The sequence below is a fragment of the Mercenaria mercenaria genome, chromosome 1 (genome assembly GCF_021730395.1).
Source record: "Mercenaria mercenaria strain notata chromosome 1, MADL_Memer_1, whole genome shotgun sequence".
Classification (NCBI taxonomy): domain Eukaryota; kingdom Metazoa; phylum Mollusca; class Bivalvia; order Venerida; family Veneridae; genus Mercenaria; species Mercenaria mercenaria.
Genome location: NC_069361.1, coordinates 94,877,802 through 94,905,684, shown reverse-complemented (window position 1 = coordinate 94,905,684; position 27,883 = coordinate 94,877,802). Strand labels below are relative to the sequence as shown.

Sequence of the window (27,883 nt, the reverse complement as noted above, 5' to 3'; positions counted from 1 at the left end):
ACGTCTTCAACTTTTCTTGAAGTATGACAATGAAAAATAGACCAGTAGTGGAAGATATACACAATTTTTATTCCTCTTTCTAGCAGTTTTGAATAAGATATTGTTTGGAAAATAGACCCCTCTTCCAAAAACAGGCAGAGGTATTTTACTAAATGTAGTGATTTGGAACCTCTTTGAAAGAAAACATACTCAGATTTTATATCCTTTACATATAATTTCCAGAATTGTTCAAAGATTATAGTATTCTTGTAACTTGTATAAAACATTCCTGAAACAAACATGTGAAAATAACAAATATATATATCATTTTAAACAATAGTTAACATACATGAACAAAGTTGAACAATATAGTAAAAAGATAAAAATGAAAAATCATGTCATATAAAATTCAGTGTATGTAATAGATAACATTATTCTTAATATAATTAGTATCATGTGTTTGATTATCTATCCGGTAAAGCTGTTGCCTTATTTTATGAAGTGATATGCAAATTATTTATCCTAGAAACAAATGGTGTTACTATGGTAACAACACACAGTGAAAGCTTCTGTTCTACAAAAAATTGAAATTGTACAAATAGGCTAATTGATAATATCGCTAACAATGCTTTTGGGTGGAAAAAGAAGCCTATTAAATAAACAGTGTCGCAAAAAGTCTTAGGTTTTATATTGTCATCTCATTACACCCACAACTTACTTATGATAATTACAGCAGAAAATGGTTTGACAAATGTACATGCCTAGCAAAATGTTGTATTTTATGTTGTAGATGGACTGTCAGTCATGTTAATGTTCAAGTATCCCCTCTTACTTGAAGTGCACAAAAAGCATTAAGAAAATTTATAGTTCATGGACAATGTATACCAGTATAGTAAAATATCCCTGGATTTTTTCCCTCCATGAAATAAGTTATGGAATTATATTTCACAAAGAAAGAGTAGGACTCTCTAGTCACACTACAGTAATAAAAATATATTTAAGAGCATAAAACACTGTTTGTGTCAGATTTTGGTTATAAGAAATGTATTTTAAATAAACAGCTTTTACATATTTCTGGGTTTCATGTATTTGGTCCCATTATTTTACATACACTGCTTGGCATGCTGTAACAGGCACAAGATTTTCTAAAGCTGGCTACCAGATTTAATAGGGAACATCAAAATCATTATAATTTACTATAATATGTTGATCCCTTAAAATGCGTTTCCTGTTTAAACAAGTTTGTCAAGAATAATCTTGAAATGGTATGTATAGATAATCTTTTAATAAGAGCTTTGAAAAAATAGCAGTACATGTATAGATATATATAAAATATTACACAATTTTCACAACAATTGTGAAACATTTGTACAAAAGTGTTTGCAAATATATGCATGATAAATAAATCATAACAGAATCAAATACAATGGAAATGGTGTGTATGTACACATCTGTAATATGATTTTTTACACAGTCATGAGGGACACTTTTTCTACATTAGTTTGAAAAACAGTCAGCGAACGGTCAATCATTTTTAGGTTAATGTCCTGATTTAAAAAACTTTAAACAAAGAGTGTCGCAAGAAAACAACTTTGTTTAACCTTTAGCCTGCTGGTGGCAAGTGATTCTGCCTTTGCGACCAGCACAGACCAAGATCAGCAAGCACATCTGTGCAGGCTGATCATGGTCTGCACTGTTCGCTATTCTGTCAGTAAATTTTTAGTAAAAACCCCTTTGAATAATAAATGGTACTGATCAAATTGAATGCTGGGTAAAGGTTAAAGACATTTTTCTGTCATGCTCGTGAACTTAAAAGGATGCAAAAATGTAGCTTCCTGAATAGAGAGAGAGAGAGAGCTTGTCAGCTCTGCAGCACACTGCCATCTGTTCTTGCAAGAGTCATAAATCAGAAATGTAAGAACTTGCTACTCTTTGTATTAACTATACAACTAGACAAATCTTCCATAGCTGGCATATTATGTCTAACATCTATCAGTAAAAGCCCCAAACTATTTGTCCAAATTTTTGCTAAAATTATGCATAGTTGAATCTTTGGTACCATGTCATTCATGCATTGAATGTTAGAAGATAAATGTATGTATAATATCCTGAATAAATAGTTCATAAATGAGATCAGAATGGATTATATACAATGAATTCTAAAGGAAAGCTACAACATTTAGACTAACTGTCTAGTTACACTACTTCATGCATGAATTCAGGTGGCTTCAATTTAATGTGAAAGCTAAATTACATTTTCTATTTATTCAATATATTTAACATTTATAAGAAATATATTGTTTGCAATATTTTTGTTTCTCACATCAGTATGTATATTTTATACAGTAATTGAAAATTATAATAAGATACAATGTATTGTAAAACTTGACTGGAATGTATTTTAAAGTATGTTTAAAATGATATGTACATGATATGTTCTAATATACACTGGGCTATATACAAGTAAAATTTTTCTGATATGTAAGAAATATCACAGATGTTTCATAATGAAATATTTAAGCTACATTTAATAACTATGGTATTTTCATAAAACATACATTAATACAGTTATACTTCTGCAAGCAGTGATGGGATTTCAAAACTGCTATATATGTTGATTAATAAGTACTTTCCTAAAAACTAGAAAAACATAAAAGTTATCAAGGCTTTGGAAGGCTTTAGTATCTTTTTCAAGATTCCTATGTTTCTTAGCTGCGTCTTAATGAAGTCCACATCTAAATTTTATTTAATGTAAATTTCTGCCTTTAAAGTTTGACTGTATATATAATTAAGCAAATCTAGCATGTACATCGGAAAGTCTCATCACTCCTTCCAAAGCCCTTTTATTTTTTGATAAACTTGAAAAGTAGATTTTTATACCAAATAACTGCTCTTCAGTTATTTTCAGTTACAGCCTATTTCGGTCAAGATTTATATGACTTGTTTAGGTAGATACTAACAGACATGAAATGAAAAATCGAAGCTAGTTGACCTTCTTTTATCATATCATGATCCGCAATTTACTGCTAATTTAATCCTGGTATCTGTTTGATTTAATAAGTGAACCAAAAGTATGAAATCTGACAGTATGGTCAATACAGTTTTTAAAAACATCATGTCTATTAGCAGAATGTGTGTAATAAACATAAAGATAAAATAAGCCTCACGTTTAAACAAGAGACAGAGCAAAATATTACATGATCATAAATACATGTCTAACAGTTACTGTAAAACGAGCAACATATAATTTGTCTTTTTAGACTTCAACACATATAGATATAAACATTCTAGTCAATCAAAATTTTGCTTTCTTTACATTAAAACAATCTTAATCTTGAACAATTTACAAAGCCTGCAAATAAGTGTGACAAAGGAATATTCTAATAACAAAATCTATGCACATTTCCATAAAAACATGGAAATCTGATGTCACATTGGCGTATTATTTGGCGCCAAAGAGTGCTACTATATTTAATCTACTATATTATATAAAAGATGTTTCAGAATTGAAATGATATAATGGAATTGGTTTAGGTTATAAGGCGCGAAAAATAAATCATTGGACATCTATTCATTCCTAAGTTAGTCCACAGGACATCTTTCTTTCTGTTTTTTTAACACTGTTAAAACACAGTTATAAGTTAACCTCACATCGACCTCCCATATTTGGCGAAATACATGCACCAGGAAATAGTGCTTCTCTATTTTATCTACTGATTTACATAAAAAACCATATTAGAATCAAAATGATATTAAGCAGAATACGAATTAGTTATATGCCGCATGCATAAAATGTGAAATTATTCCGCAAGCGTATATCTCGCATTATTGCTATAACAATCTATGTTAAAACATAGGGCAGTTTTGGACTGCACTTCTGTAGTCTTCAGTGACATGTTCTGTTTGTTTGAAATATGTGTTACCAAATTACTGAGTTTATGAAAATATATTGGCACTGGTTGAATATGACACTATCTCACAACCATTTGTGTCAGTTAAGTCAGAACTTTTACCTTTGTCAGTATCGAACTTCACTATATTCATTTGTGGAAGATTCTGGTAAATGTTCTGCACTATTTTTATATCCTGTGTTAACATATCCATGTCCAGTTGCTGCTTTTGAGCCATAGGGAGCCTTTGGTAAAGGTCTATCTTCAACACTATTTGTATAATGTCCCGGTGATGAAGGCATTGGCCGAGAGTCTACACCTTTCTCATTTAAAGCTTGGTAACTACCAGCAGATATTCTACCTTTGTTATTCATATCTCCATTTGATATTACAGTTATATTTATATCATCAGGAGTAGCACCTTCCTTCTCCACTTTTTTGCCATAACGTCTTGCAGTTCCACCAGCATGCGGAACATCAGCTTTCATGGTGAAGCTTACAGGCTCAGACAGGGGTTTCCTTTTCTTTGGTTTGTTAGACTTAAGGAGAACCACAAGTATAGCTATAATAAGAGCCACAAGAACGGTTCCTCCAACAGATGCACCAATGATGATGCCCAGCTGAGAGTCTGACTCTGGTGCCAGTGTTGTTGTGGATGGTTTGGTATCTGTGAACAGTGGGCGTGTCTCCGTATTCTTGCAGTCTGGCTTACTATCTCGGTATGCATTTTCAATTTTAAGCACAAGACAGAAAGTGTAAGTGTTGTCCGGCCTCAACTGGTAGAATGTGTGTGATGCGGCATCGAGTCCTGGATAGGCGATTTTTTTGCCTTGGTAATTAGAGATCATCTCAATTTTTAAACCAGTTACATGTGTCCTGTCATTTATCACCCAAGTTACCTCAATAGAGTTAGTTTCCCTGTTATTTATCCGAAGCTCAAATCCTGGCAAAGGTGGTGTGGTAGGACTTTGAGTTGTTGTTGTTGTTGTTGTGCTGGTAGTTGTGGTGGATGTTGTTGTTGTTAGGTATAAGTCTGGGCAAGTTACGACTGAAGTTCCGCCAGCACACATTTCATTCCTAGTGAATTCTGTGAAGTATTTATTAGCAAGAAGAGGTGGTGATGAACAAGCTCCTATATCCTGATAAGCAACTCTGTCTTGGTCACTTTGCAGTTTAAACCAGTCATATAACCAAAGCAAATCACAGTCACAGTTCAGTGGATTCCCTGCCAATGTCAGCTTTGGTTTGGTAGGAAAGTCATTCAATGTACATTGATCAATTGTTTGTATTTTGTTTCTCTGAAGGTCTATAGTCCTCAGAGTATCTCTAGGACCATAAAATGTCTCTTGTTTTATTGAAGTTATATTGTTATCAGCCATGTGTAAATCTGTAAGTTTTACGTTATTTCTGAAAACTTTATCAGGAATATTTTCAATACCAGTATCCATAACTTCTAGCACTAACAAATTTGACAGCCTTGATATGTCATTCCAAAATTGAGAAACATTGAACTTGTTTTTGAAAAGACTAAGCGTCTCTATGGAAGTTTCAATTCCACTAAATGCATTATTTTGAAAGTCTATATGGTCATTATTGTGCTGATCATGCAGTCGAAGTTCAACCAAAGTTGGTGAATTTTTAAATGTTTCTGTTGAAACTGTTCTTATTTCATTATATGCTAGATCAAGCGTATGCAGATTTGAAAGTCCAGTTAACATGTCTTTGTTTATACTTGTTAATCCAATGTCCTGGCATGTTAGGTAAGCTAAAGTTGGAGTTCTAGTGAATATTCCACTTGGAAGGTTCTTTAGATTGTAGTTATATCCAATGTTTAAATGGTTTAAAACAGGCCAGTTTTCATTTCGGAGAAATTCAATACTCATTACACCATTTAGATTATTATTGTCAATATCTAAGTATTCTACAGTGTCAGTAATTCCACTAAATGCTCTTTGATCTATTGTATTTAAGTATATATTGTTACGTATTTTGACATCGTGTAGCACTGACATTGGTGTGAATGTGTCTCCAAAAATAGATCTTATACCAGTGTCCATAATATCAATAGATGTTAACTTCAAAAACTTTTGAACTGCAGGCACTGGAAGAGTAGTAAGATTTTTTAATGTGATTAACTTCAGTTCCGTCAAATTCTGCATTACACCGAATACAGCTGCATCGATACTGTCAAGTCTTGTCCACTTTTTAATTGTAAGGGATTCTAAATTAGGAAATGGAAAGACAATTGGGGACTGAATAACTTGATGGCCATAGTTTTCAAGATGCAGATTTTTTAGATGTACATCGAGAGAGGCAAGTGCTTGGTATGGCATCACACTTGATCCATCTCCTTCAAGTGAAATGGCTTCCAGTTCTGGAGTTAAACCATCAAAAGCATCATGGTCTATTGTTGTTATAGGATTATTTAGCAGATCTATTCTCTTCACTTTCAAGTTAGCAAAGGCATTTGCTCCTATCTGTCTGATATTGTTGCAGCCAGAAGAAGATTGACACATTCCAGTCTCTTCAGATGAAGTAAATCGTATTTCATAATAAACTTGATTTGTGTCAGTAAATGTTGGAATTTCAGTCAAATTTTTATATCGACAGTTGATAATTTTGTTTCCATTCTCTTGGAAACAATCACAGCTGCTTGTTGGAGAAACACAACTCTGCGACACTACTGATGTGGCCAGGAACAATACAAGGGGAACAGTTCTGATGATATGATCCATACTGAACTCCTTCACGAAAGCAGGAAATAAACTTTGCTGAAATAGAAGATGAAACAGTGAAAGCTTTGTTTTTAAAGATTTCATCAAATTTCGTACTCCCTACGATAATGTATTTCTTAAGTCCTAATGCAGTAATGAATTTCATATACAGTAAGGAATTCTGTAATACAGACTCTGGTATATACTTTTAGACATAATCATCTATTGTATTTGCTAAGTTGGTTGAAAGAAAATGAATTAAATGCAAAACTAGTTTTAAACATTGTTTTACGTTTTGCTGTGTTTTAAATACAAAAAAAAAAAATGGAGGATTAATGGTTATTTTTAGACAAATCAGTTTGATGACCTACTTGCTATTTTTTTTTAAACTGGAATATGATAGTCCTAATACACTGGACACACCCTTTACTACATTCTGTACATATAAATGTCAGTAAAATTTACCTGTTTACAGAAGTTTAGGTCTGTCAGATGTTGTACACCATCTTTAATTTTGAACACCAGTAATTCAACTTTGTGTCATCATTTTATTCAGTTTTACAAGCACAGGTTAATAGCTTTGTAGGTCACGCTTTGTTACACTAAATTTAAATATTTCTCTCCACAGTTAAATATTCCAAATTGCTTTTTGAATTTATTTAAATTTTCCTTTCTTGCACACTGATCAGAATGATTGTAAATGTTTTGTATTGTTTATCACACCTGGAATTCCTTATTGATTGTACATATGACAGTAACTGAGTCACAGCTGACCTTAATATAGACTGGTATCTCTCTACCTTTAGTTTGTTGGCCAGTCAGGTGTGGCAATAACTGTAAACATCAATACACTTCTCTTACCTGGGGGCAACTAGTGGGGAATTTATTACCATATTTGGTATAATCTTAGATAATATCTTATGTTTTAGAAAGATAAATGTATTTTCAATGATGTAATTCTTGTGGATAAAACATGTACAAAAGTATACAATAAGCATGTGGGTCTTGAAATAAACATCTGTTATGACAATAAGTTTACCCTTTATTGCTTGTGTAAACCATCTTACTTTCACACAGAGAGTTTACCTGTGAGACAATAGTCATGTCAGCAAATGGTCTGCCTTGTTATTACATAATCTTATTTTATCAGTACTGTTAGTGACTAACAGGTCAAATATGATTCAATTTCATTTATATTGCAGCCTATTGAATATTCATTCAGCAAGTCAAAGAAAATGCAAATTCTTTTGTTGAAAGAAAAAAAAAAGATTCCTTTGTGAAACCTTTGCATAGACAGAAAATAGTACCATGACATAAAGTTTTACTGAAATAAATTTGATTGCACAACAATACAGTTTGATGACCTCCTTTCGAAAAGTAGCCAGTGATTTTCACAACTAAATTATTGTTAGACCTTAGACTGCTATCACCTTGTGTTCATCATCGTCAGTTGTCAACAATTTGACTGTTGAAGTTCGATCAACATGTTCATTTCCACTAAGTTCGGCATAGAAAGTATATATGACATTGAAAATTTATGAAGTGGGTGAAAATAAAAATTTGATATTGGTAAACATGTATCTGTGCATTATTACACAAGTGTTGCAACGGTTTATTACCTTCTGTACTATATTTTTTGTTAATATGCAAGAATATCTTGCTAAAATCTTATGTCAATTAGTTTGTACCACTAGTCACTTTCAGAATACTCACTTTTTATGGATTTTTGAGAGAAATTATTTTTTGCTTACAATGTGTTGGTTGGTCTCTGTAACACTGTAGAGGTCACAAAATTAACCCAGCTTGGTCAGAGCATTACACTCCGGGACCAGTTGATTACTGGGTCATTTGGGGTCAAAAACTTATATGCCACTAGGTCAGTTAATAGGAAAACCTTGTTATTACATTATAGGGTCACATTATTATCCCTCACCGAAGGTGGAGGGATATAGTTTTGGCGTCGTCTGTCAGGAGCCATTAGGTCAAAAACTAGATCATTATGTCAAATCATAGAAATGAATAACAGTGGCCTTCGGGTGATTGTAATAGAAAATATAACATAATTAATGGTGCGTATTATCTAAAATCAATATATATGACTCTTGTTCAGAATCTGAAAGTACAGAATCTGATATATTTTTGTTAATTCCTTCAAGTCTGCATTAAAATCAAAACCACCATTGATTTTTAGATATTAAGAGGCATTTTGCCCATTATAAAACGATGTGACCCAATTTCTGCTTGTGGTTCCCTTCTCAGATTAGCGACTTAGGCAGAGCTTTACCTCTTGTTTTACAAATAATACTGTTATGATAAGTTAGTAAAGACACTAGCATGATACCATCTAATTCATTAGTACAAATGCATTTTAATAACAATACATTCAAGGGGGGTATTCGATCTACTCCTTACCATGGAAAAAAATGGCGGCCAAAACTGAAAATGTGAGTTTTTCTTACTTTTTTGCTTTTTCAAGGATATCTAGACAATAACACATGTCTATCAACCTGCTCCACTGTTTTCTCCATCTACCGGTACCTTTCACTTTGGAAACAGCACTTTAATTTGTCTGGAATGCTGGTCATGAAATTCGAATCGATGGAAAATTCTCCGGTAAACACGGGATAAGGAATAGTGCGACTTGCAAAAATGGTCTTTTTACCTAATATACCGCAGGTTGTAAGCTATTTTTCTGATTTGAAGGAATATTTCCACATATTTATCTAATACTGTTGGTTTTGAGCAGATCACAGTTCGTATTTTCAAAAAAACACAATTTTTGTCCGATGGTAAGGAACAGTGTGCGAAAATTAGAGGATAAGGTGCAGTGCAATTTTTTCAAACGGATTTTACAGTTTTCTCTCATCATTTCTGAGATAACCAGTTGACATTTTTATACCATGTAATAATTAAAGAGGTCTGAATCGTGACCCTGGCTGTTAAACTACACTAATATTGTAAATGAACCATAGTGTAAACCCTCCTATCGTTAAGTTTTAAATGACGAACAATCGAGTGTTCCTTATCGTGGTTGTTTAAAAATAGGCTCCGGAAGCAAATTAAACATACTATAATTCCAATGAATATGTGTTTATACTTGTTACCTAATGTCAATTGGATTTATCATATCCATAATCCAAAAAATGTACAAAAGACAATTTAAAATGATACATATGTTACTGGCGCCATGCGCAAGTTTATACAAAAATTCACAACGCTTGACCGCTTTTATAGTTAATGACGGATTGTTTAGTAAATGCAAAGAATACATGTTCCCTAATTATTAATAACTGCATCATAATATGTATGTTTGTGTTATTACGATTCCTAAACAATAAAACAGATATGACGCCAATGAAGGAATACTTTGGTTATGGATCTATCCTACTATGAATATATGAGCTTGACATATAAAGAATATCGTTTTTATGTCTTTATAGGTTATTTCTAGTTTTGTTTCAACTACATGTTATAACATTTGATACAAGATATACTTAGTAGTGATATATTTTTCACTTAAACTTTCCTTATGTTAAGATTCCACTTTCTATGATACAAACGTTACATTTATTCTAAGACACTGAAAATCACAGCAGTTCATGTTGAACTAAGAGTAGTTTTTTCATGCCAAAACAGTATATGCATTTTCAATACATCAATCATTTGTCTGTTATGAAGCAGAGGTCCTTCTTAATTAAAATGGCATAAGAAATAGCAAAATGATACGTGATCGATACAAACGTTACCAATCTTATTTAAAATAACATAAACAAGAAAGTGTCACTCAGTTTTAATTGACAGTGTCATCAGTTTGTATCGTCTATGTCGTAAGATGCAGATTTCACACAGGTTAAGTCGCACATTTGTCCTTGAAGACGTGTTTTCTTTTTCTGAAAATGTTCAATGAGCTCCGCTGGTAATGTTCGGTTTAAATAGGAAGCTTAAAGTAAAACCTATTTGTGATTATATGACAATTATATTTCTTCGTTTCAATTAAATTTATGTTGTTGTACATATTGAGTACGCCATAAACACAGTACAAGTTATTGATACATACGTTACGTATGGTAACGTATGTATCCTTTCATGCCTGATATATTACTTTTTATACAACATGAGGCTTCTTTTATTTTTTGAAGTCAAGGTTCCAAGATAATACGCTCAGGCGTTTTAATTTGCTAAAAAGTTTTGTTTTTTATCACTATTTTTGTTTAAAACACGTCATGCAAATTCTATTTTTAAAATCTGATAATATATGCTTTAATATTAATTTCTTGCTAAAAAGGTTTTGTTTACAGAATTGGTCGTATGCATAGTGTTTTTAGCATAAAGATACATGTTTAACATATTTTTGAATACAAAATGAATGGAAACAGCATACCCGTGGTACCTATAGCACAGTGATCGGTAACGTATGTATCAATACATAGGTTATTGGTGTATCACTGTTGACTTATGGTGGGTTGCACATCAGGTTAACATTATTGTAACATCAAGGACTAAAATCTGAAAGGTGTATCGAGAATGTGAGAAGGCTAAAGACAGTGCGCTACTTTAAAAAGAGAGAATCAGACAGTGAAACTATTACCTCCCTGCTAATTATATCCTTTGGCAAACAGAAAATGGAGGAGAGAAAATAAGAAAAACAAAACGAGAAACGGACTTCGAGACTTCGAAAAAAAAACAGTACTTTTTCACAAGAAATGTATAATATGACATTATACATTCCCTGTGAAAATGTACCGTGTTTCTTTCGGAGTATCGAGAGTCTGTTTCTTAGTTTGTTGAATAGGCTTTGGTTGTTCGGGCGCAGGCTTAACCGAAAAGATAGTGTTTGTAGTTTTACTAAGAACGTATGCGACCTTATATTACTTTATTTTCGTATCTATTAAAGGTCCAATACTAAGGAAAGTGAACATTTTAATTTCTTTTAAAAAGCACAGAAACTAGTTCATTTTATTGGAAAATGAAAGTTGGTATGTAAAAATTCGAAATAAATCGCAGTATATGTACAATTATTTTTCTATGAAGTATGAAGAAAGTTAAAAAGACCTGGGGGGTCATTCTGTCGATTCATTGAAATTTCAACATAATACACATACATTTCTTTGAGTTCCAAAGACCTTCTGTAAATTTTGACCTGCCAATCTTCATTATTTAGTGTCTTGCAGAAGTCTATGCACTGGCTATGAAAAAAATTGCCAACTCACTTTCCCTTAGTAATGGACCTTTAAAATCGATACCTTAATACAAATCGCTGCCGTAGAACTGGTAGCTAAAAGGTAAAAGAGCTAGCTTTAATTACTGTTAAGGTAAAAATCTGCAAGTAAAAGGGCATAAAGTTTTGTTCCAACCGTGATATATCTTGAAATATTTTTTTACAAGACTGTTAATATATTTGAAAAAGTCTTTACAGTAAAGACAGACTTAATAGAACTGTTAACTCTGAATGAAATTTTATATGTAGAATTGTTGGTTTTTGTTGGTGCTTGGTTCATGAATGTGGTTGTACTCAAATAAAATTATCTTTTCTTCATTATTTGGAAAAGTTCTAACACGGTGACTTGTGGTTATATTTAATTTTTAATATTAGAATAAGTACTTTTTCTTTGTGCATTTCATTATATACAGCTTAAAGTGGTGTGATTCATGGATTCAGTGACAAAAGCACTTGTTATAAGAGCTGCCCCTTACAAATATACAAGAGAACAAGATTATCAAAGCCGCCTTTGAAAATACGAATAATTAATTTGACAATCGTAAGAAATAATTAATTTGAATAAATAAGTATTTGTGCTTTTGATTTACAATGGTCGGCTTCAATTTGATGGCAATCTTGAACACGAATTTTGATGCCCGAAAATGAATTTATTAGTTAATTTGGGATACATACGTTACCATCAGCATATTTCTGATCAGTTTTGACAAGTTTAATATGTGTTATTGTTGATTGACATAAATGTTTCCAAGAAAAGCTTGATAATTAAATGTTCTTAAATTCGTGGTATAAGATACATAATGTTGGTAAATAACAATCATATTTGCCACATATTAAGCCTTACTTGAATGTATTTTTTTCTCATACCTATGTGCAATGATACTTACGTTACTTTTGTAATGCAGCTTAAGATACAAGCAGGACACATAAAATATTCAAATTGCTCTTCCAAATATATATGTTAATGGCATCGTAAGAGTATATCTGTGATTTTATGAGCTTATTATGTTTGCGATTTGCCTTTTGTCAATGTTTTTAAATATGTTTTGTTACAGTTAAATGTTCGTTCAGTAATCTACTAGCGAACTCGCGAGGTAATATTCCTTAATATCTCTAAGCCAACGTTAACTTAAAATGTAAGAGTTAACCATAATTATGAAAAGTCGTATACATAGTTATAGCTTCAACCACGAATAATTTCTGGTCTTTGTATCCATAAAATCGTGAATTAGTGCGCCTAAATGTCGCATAACGTATGTATTTTAACGCAAAATTACAAAGAATGCATAACACCTAAACAAGTTAAGTGGTGTTGCTGAGTTTTCACTATCTTTAGTAAAACACATTGTATTTTAAGTAGGTTTAACTTTTAATGGTTTTTTAAGACAAAAAAAAATAATATTTCAACATTTTTGTAAGGCAATTGCTTGTTATTAATGACTTTGGGCGCTATACCAAATAGAAAGTTATAAATACTTAAATGTTGGCGAGGGATACTATATTAAATACTTGCTGAACTTTTGGCTTTCAGTACATCACGTGTCTGATAGACAGGCGGATACCTTTTAAATCTTTCTACATTTAGCAAGAGATAGTTATAAATGGTCACCAAAATATTATTGTAATAGAATTTTACTTGATTGTCTCTGAAAAGAGCAAAGTAAAAAGTTGCTTGAAGAAGTGAACTGCACCTTATCCTCTTATTTTCGTACACTGTTCCTTATCATCAGACAAAAAACTGTGTAATTTAAAATTGCGACTTTTAATCGGCTCCAGACTAACCATGATGGAAATATATATTGATTCTTTTCTTCTAATTAGAAAAATAGCTCACAATTATTTGAATTATAAGGAAAAAAGACCATTTTTGCTAATCGCACTATTCCTTATCCCGTGTTTACCGGAGGATTTTCCATCGATTCAAATCCCATGACCAGCATTCCAGACAAATTACAGCACTGTTTCAAATGTTAAAGGTACCGATAGATAGAAAAAACAGTGGAGCAGGTTGATAGTCATGTGTCATGGTCTAGAAATCCTTAAAAAAGATAAAAAGTAAGAAAAACTCACATTTTCAGTTTTGGCCGCCATTTTGTTTTGGTGGTAAGGAGTAGATCGAATACCCCCCTTGACATTTACTGTAAAATTAATTTGAAAGCAGGAAATTGCAGTTACGGAAATGGGCCAAGTATATTTAAATGCAGCTTGCATTAGTTTCAAATACTTGGTATCTTGCATTTGCTACTTCTAATAAGATGAATTAAATCAATCAGTAAAAGCTATATAGAAGCAATTTGTAAACAAAATGAATTTTGTCAATGAATATAATGTCCCTTTTTCTGTTTTATGTTTGAGCATATACATTATGCCAACACTCAAGGTTAGGAAATAAATTGTAGTTCAGTTCAGTTTCTGTTATATTTAGGTAAACGAAAATGAATAATAAATGTGATATAATGCATGTACTAAATATGATGACATTACATGTAAATAATTGTAGTGATTTGAGCATTTTGATGTCTGGAATATTCTGCCTTTCCTGGTGTTGTAGCGAGGCCAGTTTAGTAGAAATTGTAAACACACAGGACAGTAAGCTAATGGCAAAAACTGTAATGCCTAGTAGCAATCCACCACCCACTTGTACTCAGTAGGTGAAGTACAGAATGATGAACATTTAAAGGCATAGAATATGAGAAGTAAGTCATCTTTAAGGACTATGCTATTTCGACAATGCAAACTTCCTATGTAAAACTGAGATTGTTGTAACAACGCGAGAAATGCACGGGGATCGAAAAGAAACTAATAATTATAAGAAAATGTATCTCCGAATAAATTATAAAGTATCAATGACACCCAAAAACATGTCCCAACAGTGCACTAGAAGAAAATGCATAGAAATTTTCGGGGTAATTATTTGGTACCGTAAGTCTCTCATATATATACAATATATATATTCTTCAATCAAGGATATGTCAGTGTAAATGAGCTGAGCGTTAGTTTTTCTAAGAAAACGCCGTTAAACTATGTTTACACGAATCACACGTTGCACCGCTCTTTTACAAAACTATGTCCGCCATGTTTTCTTCAGTGAACGAAATAAAAGAGTATTTTACCTTAGAGTTCCTTATTGTAGAGTACGACTGACTTTCTAATCTAAATAAAACATCACTTTTTTATAACATCCCACTGTCCGATCTTTCTGATCACTTAACGATCACTCACAATTACAAAATAAAACCAACGTGACATCAAATTATCACTTTAACACGGCTTCATGGACATCACGGCCTACTAACATTAAATTTGTAATCATGCGCCAACCAAACAAATGATGAAAGATCGGTACTTTTTCAAAGACATGTTTTATTTCCTGTAATTTTCTGATATTCTAACTTCAACAACCGAATTGTATGCACAGAAATAACGAAACATTTATGCAATATAGTTTTTAGTTTAAATTTTGGATCTATCTTTTTCAGCCCAACAACAGACATGTATATGTCACAAACCCGGTCTGTCCTCGAAATCAGTGTCAAAGGTTACTAGAACATAAATACAATAAATAAACAACCGCTTACTATGTTCTTGTAAGTCCTGTAAGATGAAACGGCTCGTGATTATACATTCATATATTTTCCGTATCGGGAACATTGACAATCACAAGTCGATCCTTACCACGAACATGAAAACAGTTTACTTTTATGCCTTTGTTTACATTTCGAAGGTAACTATTCACATATACGTTCAAGAACGTAAATTTCGTGCTTTCCGACCCACATTGTGTGTAAACTTTTGTATTTAAAAGTATGGTGTATTCGGCAAACCATTTGTAACTTCCGACGTGGTAAATGTCATTGAGAGTATCAGTTATGTTTACGAAATTTAATTGAATATTTATGTTTTATACTTGCAAAGAAAAACTTGATGGCCATGGTCGCTGACTTCGAATTCCTCGCCCATCACCGATGTGGGAACAAAAACCCACTTGAGGTGTGAAACTTTTCACGTAAGGAAGCCATCCAATTGAGGTTAGTGTCTCGATCTAGGTACTAGTCTGAGCCTCAAAAATGTCTGGAGGGACCCCTGTAGCCTTTCCCCACCAACAGAACCGGGGGAAAGTTCATTGTGTCGTTTCGGTGTTACTCTTAATCAAGCAAATAAACATGTTCCCATTTTTGTTTGTTTGTTTTATATAAATGAATATGCAAAAAGGGTTTGTTTGTTTCAGTGTAACGTCAAAATATAATATTACAATTATAAATCAACAGTGAACGCCACATTCATTATTTTTTCACGAGGGTTAATGCTTTAATCTTACAGGTAAAACAAACATATTCCTATTGTATAAAGGGTAAAGGTAAATATATATGTATATGTGTGTGTACTCGTGGAATTAAATGTTAAGTGTAAAAGTATATATTCACAGTTCAAATCATCCATGCTAAAATAATACGTCGAAAGATACCTTAACAAATTTATATTTCACGTATCTGGGCGAAACATACCGTCCTTAACAAATAGATATGTTCTCATATCTGAATGGAATTACAATCCAATACCATAACAAATATATATATTCACATATTAGGGCGGATATAACCACCGAAAGCATATCAAGAAATGTAAATGAATTTGCCTATTAAGAGAAATCTTTCAAAATCAGAAAATTGTCACTTGAAAGAGGAGGCGGATTGGGATGTGGTGGTAAGATAAAACAAGAAATTAGCCAAAATAAAATTAAAGAAAGAAGCGTGCTATTCACTCTTGAATGCTGACGAAGAAGGAAGATGCCGTTTCACGATTGGTTAACAGTATAAAAGGAATTCATTGATTGGCTTTTACCGTAATATATAAATTAACATATTTCAGAATAGGACCGATTTGCTCCAAATATAAAACAATGATGTAAATAATTTTATCTACCTATAAAATTCATATATATATAAGCAGTACAATTCCTGTAAATGAGCACTACGTAAGCGCTCAGGCCCCTCTCGCACACCATACCTATAGTTCGGACTTCTTTTATGTGTAAAGGCATGTGCACAAAAATGACAAATTTTGCCAACACCTGGTAAATTGTAATGTGTTTTTTAGAAAAGTAATAAACGGAAATAGAAAAATAGCTCTCAGCTCATTTACACGGATAGTTTAGCTTTATTATGTATGTTATAGTTTTTCGCAGTTATGCACGATGACATAGAATACTTACCCCGAAAATTGTAACACGAACATACTGATAACTTTTCCCACTTTACTTTTTAAATTAAAGTAAGAGTTCAGCACTTCATGGTTTTGATGTATTGTCACAGTGGAATAACGTTTGTTTTACAGTTACTTCGAAATTCATCAGAAATAATATCATGTACCCCACCCACCTAATTCATAATTTCAAAATAGCATAGGCCTTAAGGGAAGTATTTGTGTGGATACTGTCAAGCATGAAGCATGATACCTACCTGGCTTTTATTTAATTGTACCACTGATTGATTAGGAAATGTTTTATCAAGATAAACAGAAAATATCACAAGATAGTATTATTTTGCATATGAAATTTGGAGGGATGGTTTTTTTTTCTCTTTTATTTATAATGATGTTTCAATGTCTTTTTGATACTGTGCCAGTGCCTTATAATACTGTGCCAGTGCCGTATCATTACTGTGTCAGTGCCATATAATATTGTGTCAGTGCCATATAATACTGTGTCATTGCTGTACCATGCTGTGTTAGTGCCATATAGCACTGTGTCAGTGCCATGTAATACCATGTCAGTGTTGTGTAATGATATATGTGTACTGTGACAGTGCTGTATAACTTTGTGTCAGTGCCATAACAGAACCTTGACAGACTATTGGATGATATAACCCCAAAAAGGTAAAAAAATCGATTTTATTAGTTATCGAATTTTATGGTTATTCAATTAGTGAGAGGCATTTTTCCAAGGTCCCTAACTCCACCATCACATAATTACATTGTCTCACTGAGAACTGATATTAATGAGCCATGCCATGAGAAAACCAACATAGTGGGTTTGCGACCAGCATGGATCCAGACCAGACTGCACATAGTGGGTTTGCAACCAGCATGGATCCAGACCAGCCTGCGCATCCGTGCAGTCTGGTCAGGATCCATGCTGTTCGCTAACAGGTTCTCTAATTGCAATAGGCTTTGAAAGCGAACAGCATGGATCCTGACCAGACTGCGCAGATGCACAGGCTGGTCTGGATCCATGCTGGTCGCAAAGCCACTATGTTGATTTTCTCATGGCACGGCTCATTTCTTAAAAAGCAAAACAAAGTTAATGATTAAGGTCTCTTTTTCAACATCTTTTGAAGATAAAAGTTAAATTTTAGTGTGTTTACAGAAAAAGGCACAAATGACTATACCTGTTGTAATTCGGAAACAATTTATATAACTATTTCTAAGATTTTCATTCTTTTTGTCATATTTTGTATCAAATTAGACACAAGTATATTAAAAGCAAGTTATTATTTTCCCTAAATACAAAGTATGTGGGGACTGTATTGGAGTCACGCGTGCCCATCGGTCATTTCATCTGTCTGTCTGTCTATCCATTGCATCTGTACCATATCTTCTTAACTGCTTAGAAGATTTTCATAAAAGCACATCACCTGTTAACCTCATAAAAATGACATGCAGGGAGCACAACCCAGATTTCTATGTCTGAGGTCATTGTCACACTTGGAGGTCAAATGTCAGAAGCTTAATTTTGTATTTGCTCTATATTTTCTAAACCACTTTGAAGATGTTTATAAAACTAACATCAGTTTTTTACCTCAAAGAGCACACAATCAAGGTCACTAAATCCAAGGTTAAGGTCATACTTGGGAGGTTAAAGGTCAAGTAGTTGAAATTTATATCTGCTCTATATCTTCTTAACCACTGGGAAGGATTATCATAAAATTAGCATCAGTTGTTACCTTCATTTAGATGGCATGCTGAGTGCACAAGCCAGGTCAAAAGGTCCAAGGTCAAGGTCACACTTCAAGGTCAAAGGTCATGATCACAGCATTTAACTTTCCCTGTATCAAATTAGCGCCTGGGGTATTTAGTAATATCTCTAGTTTTATAGGTTATCATCAGATTTTGAAATTCAGGAAAATATACCCATTTTGTGAAATTCATAGGCATGAAAACCTGGTTTGAAAAGGGAAGAAAATTCATAACTTTTATTCAGATACATCTCTATTTTTTTCTTCAAAAACAGAACTTAACCACTTTTTATGACATCTGGAAACGTAAAATACTGCTTCTTATTTTTTTTTCAGCAAAGTTCATAAATTTCCTTGTCTTTGTCAAGGAGTTCAGTATGGATCACATCATCAGAATTGTTCCCCTTGTGTTGTTCCTGGCCACATCAGTGGTGCCTCAGAGTTGTGTTTCTCCAACAAGCAGCTGTGATTGTTTCGAAGAGAACAAGAAAAAAATAATCAATTGCCGGTATAAAAATTTGACAGAAATTCCGACATTTACGAATATATATCAGGTTTATTATGAAATACGATTTACTTCATCTGAAGAGACTGGAATGTGTCAACCTTCTTCTGGCTGCAACAATATCAGACAGATAGGAGCTAATGCCTTTGCTAACTTGAAAGTGAAGAGAATAGATCTGCTAAATAATCCTATAACAAAAATAGACCATCATGCTTTTGATGGTTTAACTCCAGAACTGGAAGCCATTTCACTTGAAGGAGATGGATCAAGTGTGATGCCATACCAAGCACTTGCCTCTCTCGATGTACATCTAAAAAATCTGCATCTTGAAAACTTTGACCATCAAGTTATTCAATCACCAATTGTCTTTCCATTTCCAATTTTAGAATCACTTACTATTAAAAAGTGGACAAGACTTGACAGTATCGATGCAGCTGTATTCGGTATAATGCAGAATTTGACGGAACTGAAGTTAATCACATTAAAAAATCTTACTACTCTTCCAGTGCCTGCTATTCAAAAGTTTTTGAAGTTAACATCTATTGATATTATGGACACTGGCATAAGATCTATTTTTGGAGACACATTCACACCAATGTCTGTGCTACAGGATGTCAAAATACGTAACAATATATACTTAAATACAATATGTCAAAGAGCATTTAGTAGAATAACTGACACTGTGGAATATTTAGATATTGACAATAATAATCTTAATGTAATAAGTATTGAATTTCTCCAAAACGAAAACTGGCCTGTTTTAAGCCAATTAAACATTGGCTATAACTACAATCTAAAGAACCTTCCAAAGGGAATATTTACTAAAACACCAGCCTTAGCATATCTAACATGCCAGGACATTGGATTAACAAGTATAAACAAAGACATGTTTACTGGACTTTCAAATCTGCATACACTTGATCTGGCTTATAATGAAATAAGAACGGTTTCTGCAGAAACATTTAAAAATTCACCAACTTTAGTTGAACTTCGACTGCATGGCCAACATAATAATGACCATATAGACTTCCAAAATAATGCATTTAGTGGAATTGAAACTTCCATAGAGACACTTAGTCTTTTCAAAAACAAGTTCAATGTTTCTCAGTTTTGGAATGACATATCAAGGCTGTCAAATTTGTTAGTGCTAGAAATTATGGATACTGGTATTGAAAATATTCCTGATAAAGTTTTCAGAAATAACATAAAACTTACAGATTTACACATGGCTGATAACAATATAATTTCAATAAAACAAGAGACATTTTTCGGTCCAAAAGATACTCTAAGGACTATAGACCTTCAGAGAAACCAAATACAAACCATTGATCGATGTACATTGAATGACTTTCCTACTAAACCAAAGATGATGTTGGCAGGGAATCCACTGAACTGTGACTGTGATTTGCTTTGGTTATATGACTGGTTTGAACTGCAAAGTTATCAAGATCACAGTATGGTAGCTTGTTCATCACCATCCTCACTTGCTAATAAATCCTTCACAAAATTCACTAGAAGTGAAATGTGCGCTAATGGAACTTTAGTAGTAACTTGCCCAGATTTATATGCAACAACAACAACATCCACCACAAGTACCAGCACAACAACAACAACTTTCAGCCCTTCATTACCTGTAACAATATTGACCCGTAAGCGTGACACTCAGCTTTCTCTCATCACTTGGCTAGCGATTGGAGGAACAGTTCTTGTGGCACTTTTTATTGCTATACTAGTAAGCATCCTTATTTTTAAAAGAATAAAGAAACAGAAAGTGTTGACAGATTCTATAAGCTTCATGATAAATACTGATGCTCAGTATGCAGACAAAAAAGCTCAACACATTATGCCAAAAGCAGGGAAAGAAGGTGTTATTCCTAAACATTCTGATATAAATGTTATATCTGTTGAAGAGATGGCAGATATAAGAATATTATCTAACAATAGTTACCAAATTTCAAATAAGAAAGGAGTTGACTCTCCCCCAATACCATTATCATCTGAACATTTATCAGATGCTACTCCTGGATCAAACCTAGAGACTGGACATGGATGTGTTAACACAGGATTTAGAAATAGTACGGAATATTTAAAGGAATCTTGAACAGTAATGTGCAAGCCAAGTACATGTACTGTAGTTAAATCTCAGTTTTTAGAAAATATTCTGGAAGTAAAACCAGCAAGGGTCAAAGAACTTTGGTCTGAAGCTGATTACATTCTAAGTTAGGCAGAATGCTTTAAACTTTAATTAAAAATAGTGACTGATCTTGTAAATGTAATCTTATTTTGAGAATGTAAATTACTTTAATTTTATACAGCACCCTTTGACTCTAAAGGTGTAGCTTTTGAGAGGTCACAATGGCTTGTTAGTCCCCTACTGGTTGAAAACCAGTTTTGGGGACTATAGGATTGTTCTTTTCCATCAATCTTTCTGTCCATCTGTGCATCATTCTGTCACTCCTTCCATCTGCAATTTCATGTTTGTCCATAACTGTCTCATTCATCAAGGGATTTTAATAAAACCTGGCATAATGTTCCCCTTGATGAGACCACGTGTCATGCACTAAACCATGAACCTATCTCAAAGGTCAAGGTCACACTTGGAGGTCAAAGGACAGCAGGACTTTTTTCCTGTCAGGTCTGTAACTCAACATTCCATCAGTGGATTTTAATATTACTTGACACAAATATTCCCCATAATAAGATGTGTCATGCACAACTTTTACACCCTCTAGCTTAAAGGTCAAGGTAACACTTAAAAGGTGAAAGGTTAGCATTGCTTTAACAGGATCTGTTTCGTTTCCAGTCCATAACTCTGTCATTCTTAAAGGGATTTTAATAATACTTGGCAGAATGTTCCCCATAATCAAACCACAATGTTATGCCATGTGCAACAGATGGAACCCTAGCTCTAAAGTCAAGGTCACACTTGGAGGTCAAAAGTAAATAGGGTTGTTTTCCTGTCCCACCCATAACCTTGTCATGCATTAAAGTATTTTAATATTACATGGCACAATTTTTTTCCATAATGAGGCATGGTGTCATCACCCAGACACCTAGCCCAAAGGTCAAGGCCTTACTCTGAGGTCAAATATTACTAGATCAAATATCACTAGGTATTTTTTCCTGTTTGGTCGATAACTCTGTCTCTATGAAGAGATTTTAATATTACTTGACATGAATGTTCCATATAATGAGACCATATGCCATGTGCTACACCCAGACCCCTAGCTCAAAAGTCAATGTCACACTGGAGGTCAAAGTTCAGTAGATTTTTTTCCCTGTCCAGTTCATAACTCCTGTCATTCATCAATAGATTTTAACAATTTTTTGCACAAATGTTCCCCACAATGAGATGGTGTGTCATGTGTTACATCCAGGCCCCTAGCACAAAGGTCAAGGTCAGACTTTGAGATGAAAAGTCAGTAGGTTTTTATTTCCTGTCCGGTCCATAACTCTACCATCATTCAAGCGATTTTGATATAACTTGGCACAAATCTTCCCTGAATGAGACAACATGCCATGCGCAACAACCAGTTGCTAGCTCATAGGTCAAGGTTACTCTCAGATGTCAAAGGTTAATATGTTTTTTTCCTGTCTGGTCCAAAATTGTGTCATCCTTCAGTGTTTTATTACTTGGTTTGAATGTTCCATGTAATGAGATGATGTGTCATGCCCAACATTGAGATCCATAATTCAAAGGTCATAATCACACTTGGAGTCAAAAGTCAAAATTGATCTTTTCTTGTCATGTCTGTAAATATTTTAGATTGTTTTTTGTCCGGTCTGCAGCTTTTTCTTACATGCATTGATATTTAAATAACTTTGTTTAAATATTCAACATATTAAGCATATGATTGTGTCATATGAACCTAGTTAAAAAAGAATTTTTGGTAAATGTTCTTTAGAATTACTTCCCTTTAAAAAAAATATGAAGAAGTATTTCATTACATCTTTCTCTTAATTTCCCACCAATTTAAAAAGGAAATGTTCTTTTAAAAGTACGTCTTTTATTTATAAATATTTTAAGCAATCAACAAGCGTGGATATTTATTGATGCAAATTTTAATCCAAACATTTAGTGTTATAATATATTATATATATAACACCATATTGTATATACATCATTGACAGATATCATATATTAGATCATTAGATTATACTGCAGTTGAGATAATTATAGTGACCTTCCAGATGCATGGCAGTACTTCATTCACTTAAAAATTGTTAACTTGACTATGATCTTGTTGTCAACTGAAAAATTAAAAGACAAGGGCATGTTGTCTGGAAGCATAGAGCATAGCAATCACAGCCAGGTGCACACCACCATTTAGGCCTGTCACAAATAGAATCTGTAGTGGAAAGATGAAGCAGATGGGTTGCTTCGAATATTCATCAACAAGTAGTGGAAACCATGAATTTTGCCAGATTGTACCTGTGAAAAGTGTGTGTTGTGATGGGGTATGATATTCATACCGTTAGATGACATTTTGGTCGTTACAGAGATCAGTTCCTTCAAAAGTATGCAAATTTGGATTATTTAAAAATGATGTGAAAGAAAATGAAACAGAACTGTAAATGTAAGGAATATATAATTGAGCCGCGCCATGAGAAAATCAACATAGTGTGGTTGCGACCAGCATGGATCCAGACCAGCCTGCGCAGTCTGGTCAGGATCCATGCTGTTTGCTTTCAGAGCCTATTGCAGTTAGAGAAATTGTTAGCGAACAGCATGGATTCTGACCAGACTGCGCGGATGCGCAGGCTGGTCAGGATCCATGCTGGTCACAAACGCACTATGTTGGTTTTCTCATGGTGCGTCTCTAATATAAAGTTACCATCTGTAGATAAAATACATTGGGCTGTATATAGTACATGTTGAGACCATATGCCTCCACACATTTTAAACATCCCAATATATTATATCCAGATGTTAACCGTGTAGCCACAATTTATTCTAAAAGTAATTATATAAAGTAGGGATGGGAACGAATACTGAAATCAATATTCGAATATTCGGTTTGCCATATTCGAATATATTCGAATATTCGGTTTATTTTAATGGAAGCTTTACATACTTATTAAGTGATTGGCATATACACAACGTATTCATTTGATTAAAGTGTGGATCATCGTACGTAATAAGGCCAAAAAATGTTTGATTCAGGTAACCCGATACTACCTTAGGCTAGCAAATTCCGCCAATCCTAGCGTTTATTTCACGATTCTGTCAGTATAATCATGAACATATTAAACTAATTCAGTGTTTTAGCTTCAAAATGATACAAAACATCAAAACGATTATAATTTAGACAGTCGCAATTTTATCTAAAGATAGCAGGTCGTCCCAGTTAAACACGTGACACGCTGTTGTATTACCGCCGCCATTTTGAAAATTTTCAATTGGCGTGTAAAAATCGTCGTGTAAAAAGCAAATAAGGCAGATTTAAACCTCCTTCAACATGAACTTATGCACCAATCATATGTTATTTCTTGATTTTAATATAAAGTACTTCAAAATTTAATTCAAATACGGCCGATTGCGGATGAAAACCGATTCTGCAGATGGTCTAAAACGTCGTACAAAATATTGTGAAAAGATCGACAATATCTACAAGTTTGGTATTGTTTTTGAAAAAAAAAATTCACAACTTGTTACATAAAACAGGCGCCAATAAAAACGAACAAAAGATAAAAAGATATCACATTTACGCCTAATACAAACTGTTAATCCGTAGCGATGACCCCAGGTAATTATGCTTTGCAATTTTCTTGTTAATTGGACATCTTTTGACATGCATCTGACACATTGACGCCTGTTGCAAACTGTTAATCCGTAGCGATGGCCCCTGCCAATTATGCATTGCTATTTTCTTGTTAATTGGACATCTTTTGATACGCGATAAACAAACATGACATGGTTTTATTCTGTAGAATTAGCATGTTCATATTGCCCAAAATCAATGATACTTATTTTGAAAAAAAAAAACAAAAAAAAAACAATAATTTACGAATATTCGAATTTGATTTTCATATTTGAATATTCTTCCGATTTCCGAATATTCGAATATTCGTTCCCATCCCTAATATAAAGTGTATGTTTTAACATTCAAACCTACAACTGCTGTTCTTGGTACTTTTTGAGGATGTTTTAACAGAAGGTTAAACGTGTGTTCACAGAGAAATTCTCACACATCTTTTTATATATGCGCGTTGCATGGCAAAGCATAACGGTCTTATGGCCCGACAACGGCGACTTCAAAAGGAAATGACTTCCAACATGAACAACCATTGCATTAACATAACTTCGCATTTCATGAACATTTATTGACATTGATGGATAGTATACATTTTAGCATTATACATGTTTTATGTTAGAATTTCGTTAACACATGTTTCTTTTGTGTTATAATATCTGCAGAATCCTTTAAGATACGTTAGTTCCCTCTCCATAGAGGGTTCAGGCACCAACCAATTCTGCAGATGTTATAACAGAAAAAAAACATGCATTATCCCTTCAAACATAGCTAATTGTTGTAGTTTGAAACAAAAATGTGATATTGTATTTGTACATATCAGGATAATATTTTAGCATTATCATGTGCATATCATTCAAAATATTACACTTTTCATGTGTTAAGATTTGAAAACATAGTATTTTCTACTGAATAATTTTGTTATGCTTTGTCCCCCAAATCCTTATTAAGACTGTGGTTTTCACAGAATTTGGCCAAAACTTACAGAAATGTATCATTATGAATTTGACTTGATTTTCTGGACATAAATGTACCTTGCAGGATTTAGGAATTCTGGTCCTTTGGAATTTTACAAAATATTGTTAGTATGCAGTATTAATGAAAAACTTTACTTGATAGCTTCTGTTGTCAAGGGATCTGGCCAAACATATAGAAATGTCTCATCATGACCTGAACTTGTGCATTTTGTCAGGAAGTGCATGTAGCATGGAAGTATGGTTCGCTATGCAACTTTTCAAGGGACAAAATTACAGAGTTACATGCATTACTATTAAATGAACTTGTGTGTATTTTCAGAATATACTTGTACAAGTTTGAAAGGAGCAATCATTTATTTATTTATTTTGTTGGGTTTAACGTCGCATCGACACAGTTATAGGTCATATGGTGACTTTCCAGCTTTCATGGTGGAGGAAGACCACAGGTGCCCCTCCGAGCATTATTTCATCATGAGCAGGCACCTGGATAGAACCACCGCTCATCCATAAGCCAGCTGGATGGCTTCCTCACATGAAGAATTGCTCTGAGTGAGGCCCAAACCCACATTGATGAGGGGCAAGTGGTTTAAAATCAGCGACTTCAACCACTTGTCCACGGAGGCCCTCAAAAAGGAGCAATCAGGTCCCATATATCACATTTGTATGGACAAGATTGCTTAAACAACACCAGAGTTAAAGTTTTTGATTCAGTATTATTTCTAACTTGTCTGTAATGTGAGCATGTCCTTATTTAGGCTGGGAAATAAATAAGAATTTGTTCTGTACTCTGTATCCCAAGGGGTCTCCATGGCCAAGTGGTTAAGGTCACTGACTGGAATCACTTGCCCCTCACCGATGTTGGTTCAAGCCTCACTCCTGGTATTTAATTCTTCGAGTGAGTAAACCATCCAGTTGGCTTATGGATGCTCCATGGTTCTACCCAGGTGCCCGCTCATGATGAAATGATGCTTGGGGGTCTTCCTCCATCATCAAAGCTGGAAAGTCGCCATATGACCTATACTTTTGTCAGTGCGACGTTAAAACCTAACAACAAAAAAATGTCTGTATCCCACAGGTAACCAGTGGAAGCTCCTTGAAGTTAAGTCAGGAGTGAAATGACTACATGTATAATAGAATGACTTAGTTCTAGTGCAAGCTACCATGGTCTGGGCATGTAGTTTGCCCAGTAAAGAACATTTGCATTACAACAGTCTAACTGGAGGGTAACCAGGCAGTTGACAAGGGATTTAGTGGCAACACTAGTTAGAACCATCTGATGTGACCTATTCTGCATAGTCATGCATACCAAACCCTTCTCACTCAAACAGAATTCAACCTGTTGTTGTTCAATATCTATATGTAAGGCTGGCATTCTCACAGTCTGATGATTTTATCACAGTCCCCAACCCAGCCTCATACGCAGTGATCTCCCCTTACAGTAAAGACACACAGATTTTGATAAATCGTTTTTGTTTCTCATTTGATATTATATTTTAATTATTGAAATTGTTTGTAGTATATTTTGAAGATTTAAGGCTAATGTGGGAGATAAAATGAAAAACTAAAAGTCAGAAATTTAAATTTCTTTCCAACTGTCATGTGATTTTCATGGTCATGAGGTATTTATGGCAGCAGTGATTAATGTAGCACAAGGGGAGATAATCACTGCTGGGAATTTGTCACCAACATTCACCTGTACTGAAATTACTGTTTTGTAAGGGCAGCATTACTTCTGTTCAAGGCAAAGAAAATCATGTTTATTTCCCTAATTGGCAGACAAGTCTACAAATTGAACTCTCAAACATCAAAATCAAACTATAATGCCTCTTTGTATTTTAAAGTAAAGACCCTCAAAACATTTTATACAGAAATTCATTGTTTGTTTACTTTTAGA

General features: G+C 33.7%; 3 protein-coding genes across 3 annotated transcripts in view; 2 read left to right on the top strand and 1 right to left on the bottom strand.

Moving 5' to 3' along the window:
* LOC123529687 (autophagy-related protein 2 homolog A-like) overlaps positions 1 to 27,883 on the top strand; it is a 125,168-nt gene that overhangs the window by 39,294 nt on the left and 57,991 nt on the right. The gene's annotated exons all lie outside the window — the stretch shown is intronic.
* On the bottom strand, positions 51 to 7,368 carry LOC123529693 (slit homolog 2 protein-like). The gene is made up of 2 exons (XM_045310147.2): positions 7,049 to 7,368; positions 51 to 6,640 (listed from the first exon to the last, which is right to left on the bottom strand). Exon 2 carries the CDS (start codon positions 6,602 to 6,604, stop codon positions 3,998 to 4,000), a length of 2,607 nt encoding a protein of 868 aa, XP_045166082.2. The 5' UTR covers positions 6,605 to 6,640; positions 7,049 to 7,368; the 3' UTR covers positions 51 to 3,997.
* On the top strand, positions 17,192 to 26,294 carry LOC123529702 (slit homolog 1 protein-like). The gene is made up of 2 exons (XM_045310161.2): positions 17,192 to 17,675; positions 19,091 to 26,294. Exon 2 carries the CDS (start codon positions 19,132 to 19,134, stop codon positions 21,358 to 21,360), a length of 2,229 nt encoding a protein of 742 aa, XP_045166096.2. The 5' UTR covers positions 17,192 to 17,675; positions 19,091 to 19,131; the 3' UTR covers positions 21,361 to 26,294.

Excerpts from the sequence above, each read along its gene's own strand:
- LOC123529693 (XM_045310147.2), bottom strand. The coding sequence starts at position 6,604 with ATGGATCATATCATCAGAACTGTTCCCCTTGTATTGTTCCTGGCCACA.
- LOC123529702 (XM_045310161.2), top strand. The coding sequence starts at position 19,132 with ATGGATCACATCATCAGAATTGTTCCCCTTGTGTTGTTCCTGGCCACA.